General features: G+C 37.5%; 1 protein-coding gene and 1 long non-coding RNA gene across 3 annotated transcripts; one reads left to right on the top strand and one right to left on the bottom strand.

Moving 5' to 3' along the window:
* Positions 1 to 777: 777 nt before the first annotated feature.
* LOC111327912 (uncharacterized) lies at positions 778 to 4,692 on the bottom strand. The gene is made up of 4 exons (XM_088732848.1): positions 4,253 to 4,692; positions 3,326 to 3,443; positions 2,724 to 2,968; positions 778 to 2,323 (listed from the first exon to the last, which is right to left on the bottom strand). Exons 1-4 carry the CDS (start codon positions 4,628 to 4,630, stop codon positions 1,955 to 1,957), a joined length of 1,110 nt encoding a protein of 369 aa, XP_088588974.1. The 5' UTR covers positions 4,631 to 4,692; the 3' UTR covers positions 778 to 1,954.
* Positions 4,693 to 7,763: 3,071 nt separating this feature from the next.
* Positions 7,764 to 11,613, top strand: LOC148724051 (uncharacterized). 2 transcript variants are annotated; one of them, XR_015991588.1, is made up of 2 exons: positions 7,764 to 8,682; positions 10,001 to 11,613. It is a non-coding gene; the product is annotated as an uncharacterized LOC148724051 (long non-coding RNA). The 2 variants fall into 2 exon arrangements; XR_015991587.1 differs by lacking the exon at positions 7,764 to 8,682 and adding an exon at positions 8,691 to 9,256.
* Positions 11,614 to 12,508: the final 895 nt, after the last annotated feature.

Raw genomic sequence — 12,508 nt, 5'->3', positions numbered from 1 at the left:
TATCAAGTAGGATTTTGTCAATGCCCGGTATATTTGTGCGATACCAGATTTGTTTTTATATTTTGAAATCGAATGGTTCTTTATGAAGATGTTAAATGTAATATTGTGAGCTCCAAATGTCACAGTCCAATAATAAAGTGACAGGACGGCGAAATGTAATGCATAGAATCTGCTAGTGTAAGCGATAGGGTTAGACCGCCGATAGTTAGTTGAAAAGGATATTGAAAGTCATATTTCAATGCAACAGGCGCCTATTTGTTAGGTAATAAATGTGAATGTAGTGTATTTTCCATAAACGTTATAAACATAAACAAATGCTTCCACAACTGTCTATATATGACCAACCATAGATCATGTACAGCTTGCTTTTCTTTGTGTTCTTCGTTTAAAGAAATTTCGAAGAAGTAATAAGACAAAATTTAATCAACGAAAAAACAGGACTCACCTTTAGAATTCTTTGGGAAAAAGGTGGCCAAAAGCGTTATTGTAACTACCAATAGTTCCATTTTCAATACTCACTACGTCAGCCCCTTTTCTAAAGTAAGCCGGATTTATGTTCGAATAAAGCAAAGGATCTTAGTAACACATTTCACTCACGGCACTAGTTGGCTATGAAAAATCAAGAAGTTTGTCTTAAAACACTGCACCTGTGATTTTCTTCCCTTCAATAACCGGTGACTTTTAACTCAGCGTGCAACCAGGAAGGAGTAGCCCTATTGGTTGTTTTCACAAAAGCTAGAAGTCTGTTTAATTTAAATATGAATAAAATTTATTCGCTTTGCCTTTGAGATAAGATATATTTGATCACCTTGACGAATGCGATGTTACGCATCTCAGAAAAATAACACATTTTTAGCTCTAAGATGTTATTCAGAAATTTGTTTTGAGTACCCTTTACTGATTCCCACCCAATCTTGTATGCTCGGCTGAATAACTCAGGTTAAAGAGACCTCAGCGTCAGGAAGCCAATAGAAGATTTCTGTTTTCCACTTAAAACACTTTATTAGTCTGTGACATAACTTTACAGTGGTATCTTAAACCTCCGAAAACCTTACTAAATCTGACGATCTCAAACCTTAAATATAATAGCCGATTGCGTCATACCTTTTTCAAAAAACTATTTTTTTAGTATTAAGAACATTCTCGACGCTCGTGATGAGATATCCTTAAAATAACTCAGCAAAATGATCCGGAATAAGAAGAAGTTCTAAATTGTTTTCTCGATTTCTGGAAACCACGTTACACTGAGCTGATCGAGAATGTAATTAGCTTACCAAACCTCCACTGTAAGTGGACATCATGGTGGTAAAAAATAATTGCCTTCGTGACAAAAGCAACAACAGCCCCGCATCTTTTTTTTAATTAACTGAAAATTTTCCTGCTTTCAAGGTGGGAAGCCTAAAATATATCATTTCTTTGTAATAAAACTCGTGTACACCCGTTAGAATTCGCATGTACTTTCGTGGTTTCGGCCAGATGTTATTCCACCCTTGCAGTTATTTTTTCGAATTTTCAAACTGACTAATAGTCGTAATTACTATCACCTGAACTGAAATCTAAACGCGTTTTCTTAGTTAATTTGTAAAGAAAGGATTTACAAAGTGAGAATGCTAAATCAAGCCCACTAGCCACTAGTCCCATCTCGGTAGTTGTGTTTGTAAAATAGATACATGTTAACAATTTAGTCCAATTGACTTTAGTCTTGGGCCGATGACTGTTCACTCTGTTCACACGCATTTTGATTGGTTCTTATCTATGATCTATTAGAGGACAAACGCATGAATTACGTCACAATTAACTGCTATTCAATAGTAGATAATAGAAGATGTCAAATTATGGTAAGAGTATCAGTGACACACTCGGCTGGGCCTCGTGTGCCACATTTTGACGTCATATGTGATTTATTACTGAAGAGATGCACAACAACATGGAATCCATTTGTTAATTGGACCTCTCAGCGCAGACCGACACTTATCAGTCTGTAATTTACTGTGCGATGTCCGTTTATATTGAAGGCCACGCCTTTGTAATTGTCCCCAGTGGAAGTCGTACGGAAGTATGGCGAATACAAGTCTGCGCACCATGTGTTACAATGTTTGTAACAATTTCCCGTGTAACCTGACACGAAGAAACCGCTGTAAAATGATGTGTCGCAGATCAGCAGTTGGTAGGAGTAGGCGTTGTTTGTTCCTACACCGTCCCATAGTCCATATGTGTTTGCCTGTTTCCCATAATTAAGAGAGGCTCTAATGGACTGACCAGTGCGGCGCTTGAAGTAAGCCGTTCCTCTAGTTTGGTGATCAACGAAGATGATTTCTGTAAACTGAATGAAACATATTTCAGAGACAAACTTAGCGAATTTATTTCATTCCCATACCAAGGATTTTGTTTTTCCTGGACTAGGGAGACCAGTTTTCGTCTAGTTCGCCAATCAAACCTTTTTTTTTTTTTTTTTCAAAGTGAGGCTAAACTTTAAGCTATTTATCAGAGAGCCAAAAGGGGAGAAAAAAAACCTTTTTTCGGCGCCTGGCTTTCTCTTGTGCTCATGACTTGGATTTTCAGTTAACAAGGCGACAAACACTATGTTGTACAAAGATTATTGATCGTTCATCTGGTCCTCAAGGTGTCTTGTCTTATCTTCAAATTACAATTCCCATTTTTGCTGATGAAAAACAGCTGTCTATGGAAAATATTAACTAGGCGACTGAAGAAGCCTAGCTCACCGATATATCATTACAGTTGGTCCTATAGCCGTCACTACCATAAGGAAACTTAGCGTTGTATGTGACTTCAGTCTTCGGCTGGACATATTCATCGGTAGTATAACACATGGTCCATCCTCCATTGTATAAGGTCATATCACAGTAGGCCAGGAATGCATTGGAATGGCTTCCTCCATCCGGGTCCAACCAATACATACCATCTCCCTGGGAAGGAGCTCGTTTCCTCATGTCACGGCAGTCAACTCCTACAAATTACAAAAAAGAATAATTAGGTATAAGCGGGGCTTTCTGTAGTTGTGCTTGTTACGGCCTAACAACAGGGTCGCCATATTGTTAATCTTATATGAAGGAGTCTCGGTAGGACAATCTTTTTCTAGATCCACTTATCTTCCTTCAAAAATCCAAGATGGCGGCAATGCGTTCGCGGAAAAACTTACTTCATAACGATTCCCTCGCTAAATATCCGCCCACTAGGTAGGCTAGATATGCATCGTATGCTCTAGCAACAACAAAAACGACTTCGATTTCAATGGCAAAAACACGTAAACATGTGCCAAGCATGCAAATCAAATATTCAATATTGTGCCAGGCATACTGTGTACCTATATTTTCGCACTGCCTTCCATAAAATCCAGGCACACATGTGCACTGATAATCATCATCTTCGTACTTTGCCACACAAGTTGCATTGTTCAAGCAAGGACCGCTGGAACAAGGATTCTGTTTGAATAAAGATGAAAAAATAAGTCTGTCGAAGCGAGAGAAAATAGGTTTTTCTGCAGTGATATTCTTAATATCACTCGTTCAGAGTTTTCCCATTTTAATTAATCCAGTTCACTTCAAGACTTTGTCAGGCTACCTAGGAAGCTTTCAGTCTTGAAACGCCGGACATAGGTTTGTTACATCACAGGCTCTACTGAGGAGAATATAACTGGCTGGGCAATATCAATCCAAGTTTCTTTGGAAGACTAAGGTGAAAGTGACCTACATTCTTTTTTAACTCAAAAATAAAGTTCGTCTCCGAGAAAGAGTCGTGAAAACACTGCAATGTTTTTTAAGCGTGTGACGAATGATTACAGTGATACCACATTGGACAGAGTCTTTCACAGTTTGTCTCACACAGTTTGTCTCACAGTTTGTCTCACAGTTTGTCTCACAAACAGAAAAAAACCTTTTTCCACTTCTTCACAGCCAGCTCGGGGGCTCATCAACTGTCTAGCAGAATATATTTTTTAACAAATCCTTGCGTTTACGATGCTAGGCGCCTTTGGCTAACTCGAGATAGTTTTGCGACGTAGTTAAAAGAGCGAATACATCGAAACTCAATCATAACTGTATAGATAATCAAAACAAAGAGCAAATGTCTAACAAACAAATGGGAATAATTTGAACGTACTGATCACGAAACCGTAAAATTCAGACTTTAAAACCAAAGTCGCAGTATAACATTTAATCAAATACAAATTGAATTAAAAACAAATGCATATCTACATAGCATGAAAGCTTGATAAAAAAGAAGATGCACTAACCTTTATACTTAAATGATGAAACATAGCGCTATGATTAAAATGGCCGGAGTTATTGTATTTATCGCTTGGTAATACTTCACACGTTATATTCCCATCTTGATCACGCATCACCGCAAAGTTAACCGAGAAACACGCTAAATTATCCACACAAAGCCTGGCACAGTCTCCCACATCTTTGACTGAGGTAGACACCAGAGGCGGAAAACTAAGATAGAAAAATTTATGTACAGCAAAGTTACCGAAGGCAACATTGTTGACTTTGTCCCGCTTCAAGCCCTTCCTACCATCGATGTAAACCTCAGAAACTGCTTGATAAAGGCTGGTTACGAAGAAACCAAAAAGCAAAATTTTGAGGTGAGAACTGAAGGAGCTATTCATTTCTTGATTTGTTGTGTTTGCAATTGGCAATGGTAATAAATTATTAAGCAACCAGGGCACTCAGGCAACCGTGAAAAATGACAGAATGTCAAATCAGTCTTTTGTTAGTTGGTTATGAAATTGTCGAGTCGCAAAATTTATTTACAAGAGTATCATAGAATTTAAAGCTATTTATAGATCCATAATAGAAAACTTTGATGTAAGCATGGGCTGGTTATGACACCAGTCCCACCTCTGGTTGTTACGCGAACAGCAATGTTACGCAACGACTAACTCCAACAAATTTAATTACCTCCTCGCATATGTAAAATGCCTGAAGTAAGGCAACACTTATATCAACTTTTAATTAGAACTGTCACTTATCTATTTAAGGATCCTTTGAAAGGTGCACTCTCCTGCCCATTAAGTTAAGCGCGACTTTTGTCGATCTGTTCTTGACATAAACGATCTACTGTGTATTGAAACGAAATCAATATTTTCACTTAGAAGTACTGGCAATTACTGCACCTTTCAAGATTGTTATCAGTTAGGCCATTCGCCCAAGGCAGAAAATGGTGAAATTTCTTCTGGAGAAAATTGAAGATTTGACCAACAGAAAAGCCGACCAACCAAAGATGAGTAAGAAAGTTGCAGAAGTTTTCGGCAAATTTGTAGACAGAAAAAAAAAACACAGAAATACCCAAACAACAAATGGAGGCTAAAAAACGAAACAAAACAAAAGCAGGAGATCGAAAACACCTGACGCTGTGTGAATGACCGAGAGTGGTAATTAGATCGACAGGTAATTTCTTCACAAGCTCCACTAACTTTTTTGATATAATTAAAAGTAAGTTGAAATCGAAAACTGGGAACGTTGGAACACTTTTGTACCATGGGCTCCTGACAACTGTTAATTGTAGAACACTGGAGAAAATATTTGTATCCGAAACAAGAGTCTTAATAGTCTATGATTTATCCCGTTTAATCAACCAGAGAAACTTGCAGTCAGCGAAAAGGTTTGTGTTGGTACGTCTAGTCCCTTGAGATGATCTAGTCCGCCGTTAGATACATACATACTTTATTTAACGTGGAAATACGCTTAGCTTACTAAGAGCTAGTTTACAGGTATTCAACCTAATACCTAATAAAAACCTAACAACTAACAACGCTAATATCATAGCGGGTAAAATCACAAATTAAATACTGATCAACAGCTATTTAAAACTGTTATTACAACATTACCGCCGCAATCAAAATACTATTAAAAACTAACGTTACAAATCTACTAATCCCCGAAATTTAACGATCTTATTCTGTTTACTATTTCTTTGGTGCTCGCTTTTATTCTATTGTCATTTGAGAGTTCATTCCATTTCATGATGATTTTCAATTTTCAGATTTCGTCTATTCTAAACCCCTAACATAGTACTTTCATTATATTCATGGGTAGAGAAGCCTACCAGAAAACTAAGAGTAACTGTTTGCTTTGTCAAGCCGAAATTGTTAACCCAAGATCTTTTTATTTAGAACACCGTACGGGGTGATGGAGGGGATGCGATGACGAGAGCACCCAATTCGATTCAGTCAGTAAAGAACCATGACTAAACCCAGTCATCAGCCATCTAGCTATCATAACAAAAGAGAATATAACAAATAGACAGTGAGAACTCCAAGTAAAAACTAACATATACTGCTTGAAACGTGGGAAAACGCAGATTAACAGATCTTGATTACAATGTTTTAATTGGTGGAGATGGTAACTCTTTCTTAAACACCGGAATCAAAGAGCGTTTAACTAAAGTACGATCAGAGCAATTCGAGGCTCAATTAAAAAGCTTCGACGCTCAAATGAAAAAAAAAAACTAATTGATAATATCACACACAACGTTTCGATGACTCCATGTCATCATTCTCAAGTGAGAAGAGAATAAAAATGAATAGTTAATTTATACCGTACGAAGGTGGCAAACGTAAAAAGTTTAAAATATTTAAAATATTTAAATAAATAATTGCGCGTGTTGAGTTCATAAATGTAAACTATTAAATAAATAGTTTCGCGCGTATGGAATCCGATTGTTTGTTCAAAGAGGGCTTCATCTTCTTTATGAAAAGCATTTCATGAACTAAACAGTCCAGTTTCCCGGTGCACTTTTTAAGTACGTTGAAATGCTTGGTCAGGTCGCCGATGGTTTGTAGGCCGTGGTCGTTCTTTAGATGTTTGCCGATGGCCGAATTACGGTGCTCATTAATACGTTGATATAAATGCCGGCTGGTGTACCCGACGTACTCTGCATCACACAGATCACATTTATAATTATATATAATTTCGCGCGGATTCCATACGCGCGAAACTATTTATTTAATAGTTTACATTTATGAACTCAACACGCGCAATTATTTATTTAAATATTTTAAACTTTTTACGTTTGCCACCTTCGTACGGTATAAATTAACTATTCATTTTTATTCTCTTCTCACTTGAGAATGATGACATGGAGTCATCGAAACGTTGTGTGTTTTTCTCGCTAGTGTTTATTCTTAAATGTCTAACAAAATCTAATGTCATTCGAATAATTGATAATAGTTGCAACATGTCGTGCTGTTTACCTAGAGCAATCTCCATTCGTCTAATTATAATCCAAGTCAGTATATCACCAGTTATGATGGAAAATTACTCAAGGGTGTCAGTGATGAGTATTGTGACTTATCTGATGGGACGATTACAACGGATTGAACCTTAAACGATAGCTTTATTCCGCCTACACGCGTACACGACTCGTGGTCATTAACAACTATAGTCAGGCGTTACATGCACCATTGAGGGGCAGTCTGGGTCCTAATACACCACAATGAGTGGTAATCCCTTCACAGTGAGTGATAAGTGAACCTCACTTTTCCCACACAGAGAACTCGCCACTCTCCTGCACTTTAAATGTTAAACTACTATTTCCAGCTTGGTTGTTGTAGGAATTTAATTATATCTTACTTGCCATGCAGATAAGCAAGGATTAGGGCATTCGGTGTTTTCGATAGAAATCATGTCTAAAATTTCCATCGTTAAGTGTACCTATCGACGACGAAACTCACTTTTCTTAGAATTGTATTTAACTTTGGTGCGACAAAGAATCATCAGCAACATGAGACCCTATTTTCATCAAGTTCTTTTGTTAGTAATCATCCCTGACTCAAGCCACTCTTCAACCTTTCGAATTGGTGCTCTAATCCGAGCTTCAATCTTGCATTTACATGACGAGCTTTGCTCAAGAAAAAAATTCTCAGCAGGCATCGTAAACTGATGTCGAGGTTTGGGGAAGAAGGCGTTGGGTGGATGTCATCACATTAATTACACCACAATGTAATTATACAGATTAGCGTCCACGAATCCACGAGAGATACGCGATTGCGTGCGAGTTAACGCGGGGTCATCTGTTGGCGATGAAAATCAAAATCATGAAATGAAATGAAGTTTGTTGTGCGCGTAATGGTCATAAAATACTGCGTTTTCTCTGTTTCTGCCTGTTTCCTTATAACGACATTTTTAATCACGTAGTCTTTCAAAGATCCTTCCTTTTCACAGAAGAGGCAATACCGGCGAGGCGCCGTATTCGAAAAGCCTCTATTTCGATTATTTAAGTATGATTCTTTCGCTTGGTTTGCCATAAAACAGTAACAAAAGATATCGCAATTTTCATGTGCCGTACGACCTGAATAACAACCGTATCGAATTTCCAGTATTGCGTCACTTGGTGGATCGATCAGTGTTCACGCTTTGCGATCGTAGTACACGATGTTATTGTTTTGGTACAAAACCTGTGGCTGTTGCACGACTTGGCCTCGTATCCTGGTTAAATTCTTACCAATATTATAATATTAAACCTCGACGAGATTTTTCATGTCGAAATGTCGAAAAGCATCATGTTTTCGATTTCGAAACCATTCGAAATAAAGTCATAGAGGCAGTCGGATTTTCGACGTGCGGCTTTCCGCCGGCTAACTTAACCACGCAGAGTCTTTGCAGGATTACAAGTGCCACACTTGACCCTTGCAAGCATTGGTATCTACTTTTGAAAGAGGTATGTGACGTTCCTTTGCGTAAATATTTCATATGCGATGTAATTAAGATATTTCCCGACGAAATCCAAAGTGTGGCGACACGGGAACTTCAGCCGGCCAACTCATCGTTCGAAGTAGTGGGGTTAGCCAGGACTCCCGACCTCGTTCACGTTGTGTTCACGTTCGGTCTAATAGCTGGTCTATCTTCTTCGTAATAAACAATCCCGACGAACTTATTAAATCTGCGGGATTTATGACTATCGTAAATCTGGTGAACTCCGCCACGCTAGACTTTGAGCCCGAAGGCGCGAAAAATTTAACTTTTGGCGCCAAACTCAGTCACGACTCCGAAGAGCTCGCTTCCTAACTTACCGAAAGATCAGCTAGAGTAAATTCCCTTGGAGTGGAACTGAAGAAGCTTCGAACACAGATTTCTCATCTCGAATCAGCATGGAGTCAATTTTACAGACCCTTTTTTCCACCTCAATGTTCGTACCTTGTCGTGGTGAGGTGGCTTGAGTGCCTCAATGACCAATTGCAATACAATGCCTTTAAAGAATTCAGCTTCAGTTGGTGGGCTGTATTTTCTGCAAGGTAGAGGCCAGACTAACACGGACTTTGTCATTGTAGTTATTGCTATGATTATTATAATTATCATTATTATTAATGATTTTGTTACTGTTATCATTATCTTTATGATTGTGATTGAATCATTTTCAAAATGAAATAGGCTGCTCAATGAGGATGGCATGCTGAGGCAAGTAGATTTTCATTTATTTACCCCCCCTCCCCCCAAGTAGAAATTCAAGTGTTTCTGATAGTTTTTCTCTTTACTAGAATGTTAGAATGCAGAAGATTTTCTAAGACACATTGTTCAGAGGGCTTGTCTTAAGTAGTTGTTTTCTGATTCAAAACCACCTGCCTAGTTCTGTTTCTCTTGGGTAGTTAGTCCATGGACTGTTGTTATCTGATGGCAGAACTAACAGGTGGATCTGTTTCTCTTGGGTAGTCAGTCCATTATGGGCTGTTGTTATCTGATGGCAGAACCACCAATCTGTTCTGTTTCTCTTGGGTAGTCAGTCTATGGACTGTTGTTATCTGATGGCAGAACCAGTCCCTATTTTTTTTAGCTCTATGCTGTCAGTCTTTTATGGACAGTTATTTTTATCTGATGGCAGTTTTAGCTTGCTCTTTTTGTTTTGAAAAATGTGTTGCTTATGCTGTTTGTCACGTATCATCTGTTATTAGTCGGAGGCACTTTGGTCAATCAATGCTATCATTGTCTTCATTATTATTATAATTGTTAATTCAGCTGCTACTCTTCTCTCTTTGCCACAGGGCCCACTACAGACAGCACTAGCTTAATGAAGTCCCAAAACCTTTCACAATGAGCCAACTCAAGAATTGCAGTCCTGAACAGTTTTTGGGGTTTTCCTGGCTTTTCTTGCGATTATTTTGTCTCAGTTTCAATTACTTGGATACTCATTCAGCTAGACTAACAATAACACCATTTTGTTCATAGATAAACATTGAAATAATCATAATAGTAATATAAATGATAATAATAATGATTGGTTATTGTTATCATTATCATTATCATTATCTTTATGATTGTGATCATCATTTTCAAATTGAAATAGGCTGCTCAGTGAGGATGGCATGCTGAGGCAAGTAGATTTTCATTTAATTCCTCCCCCCTCCCCCCAAATAGAAATTCAAGTGTTTCTGATAGTTTGTCCCTTCAATAGATTGTTAGAATGCAGAAGATTTTCTAAGACACATTGTACAGAGGTCTTAAATAGTTGTTTTCTGATTCAAAACCACCTGCCTAGTTCTGTTTCTCTTGGGTAGTTAGTCCATGGACTGTTGTTATCTGATGGCAGAACTAACAGGTGGATCTGTTTCTCTTGGGTAGTCAGTCCATTATGGGCTGTTGTTATCTGATGGCAGAACCACCGATCTGTTCTGTTTCTCTTGGGTAGTCAGTCTATGGACTGTTGTTATCTGATGGCAGAACCAGTCCCTATTTTTTTTTTCAGCTCTATGCTGTCAGTCTTTTATGGACAGTTATTTTTATCTGATGGCAGTTTTAGCTTGCTCTTTTTGTTTTGAAAAGTGTGTTGCTTATGCTGTTTGTCACGTATCATCTGTTATTAGTCATAGGGTGACTTTGGTCAATCAATGCTATCATTGTCCTTAGTCTTATTATTATTAACTCAGCTGCTACTCTTCTCTCTTTGACACAGGGCCCACTACAGACAGCACTAGCTTAATGAAGTCCCAAAACCTTTCACGATGAGCCAACTCAAGAATTGCAGTCCTGAACAGTTTTTGGGGTTTTTCTGCCTTTTCTTGATTTGTTTTTGCCCCAGTTTCAATCACTTGGATACTCATTCAGCTAGACTAACAATAACACTATTTTGTTCATAGATAAACATTGAAATAATCATAATAGTAATATGAATGATAATAATAATGATTAGATTAATGGAAATAATCATAGGAATTATAACCATCAGGATAATGAACATTATTTCTCTAACTATTGTAAATATTTTTATCGTTATTATTATTATTATTATTATTATCATTATTATTGTTATCATTGTTATTATTATTATTATTATCATTATTATCATTATCATTGTTATCAATATTATTATTTCCATCATGAATTATTAGAGATGCTTGGAAAAAAATGATCTATAGTTCCCTCCAACTCATTATTCTTTCAGTTAAGTGAATTAAGACTTTGTGAACAGTTACTGCTTTATTCTGTCATTCCTGATGACCATAGAAATGGTGAAAGTCCACAGATATTATCCCTCTAAGAGTTTCTCCAGGTGTTTTTTTTTCCTCTGAATTTGGTTACAACAGAATGAAGGGCATCAGAGTATAGTGCGCCCAGCTAGACATGAATTGCATTAATATTACAGGGTCATTTTGCTGTATTCAGGGTTTAATCTTAGTCTTCTACAGACAAGTTTGTTCCTCTAAATGCAAAACACATTTTACAAACTTACAAAAACTGCCAAGAAACAGCTACTAAATTTATGGAAACATCACGAACAAGTCAACTAGACTGTGTACTACACATCATTGAAATCAAAGTATCACTTTAGGAACATAAAATCGCAAGGTCAGTTTCCCATTTTTAGTGCCTGAGAAAAGATCAGGCCACCAGATTACTTCAAATTCCCTGGTTGCTCGTCCATCTCAATTGCCAACAACCATTTTAGTTTACTGGGTGAGAATCGTGCTTGATTTCTTGCCCCATGCTCTTTAATTGGCCGCCTGTAAAGCTTGTTGAGAGTTTAACAGCCACTACTTGCAGCAACCTCCATATTCCCCCGATAGCTTTTCTTAACTCTAATGGTACAGAACTTTGATGACTCAGACCAGAAATAACATCATTCACTCTACCATCCTTGTAATAAAAAACTTTGGATTTTTCTCTCCATACAGGGGGTCGCAAATGTATTTTTACCCTCGCACGTTTATAAAAGCATTCGGCATGCCTGCTAACAAAGCTTGGATATATGTTTCAGGAACTTAGTATCTTTCAACTCGACACCATTTGCCTGAAACCAAAATAATAATTACGAAAGTTAAGAGATTATTTACTTCTGGAGTGAAATGTACGAAATGATTTGCCCTTTCAAACATAAACCTGAGTTATCAGGTTTTTTCAATCACAAAATTACACGCCGGGTTATTAGTATTCCTTGGGGACCTTCCTATATTATCATAAATATCTAAGACAAGCAGGTCATTTAGCTAGGTAATCTATGTTAAAAACCGCGCTGTACAGCACTTAGAATTATTTTTCTCACACTGCAACTTCGC

Source organism: Stylophora pistillata, chromosome 9 (assembly GCF_964205215.1).
Source record: "Stylophora pistillata chromosome 9, jaStyPist1.2, whole genome shotgun sequence".
NCBI lineage: Eukaryota > Metazoa > Cnidaria > Anthozoa > Scleractinia > Pocilloporidae > Stylophora > Stylophora pistillata.
The sequence above is the reverse complement of the archived record's forward strand: the minus strand, read 5'-3'. Positions and strand labels throughout refer to the sequence as shown.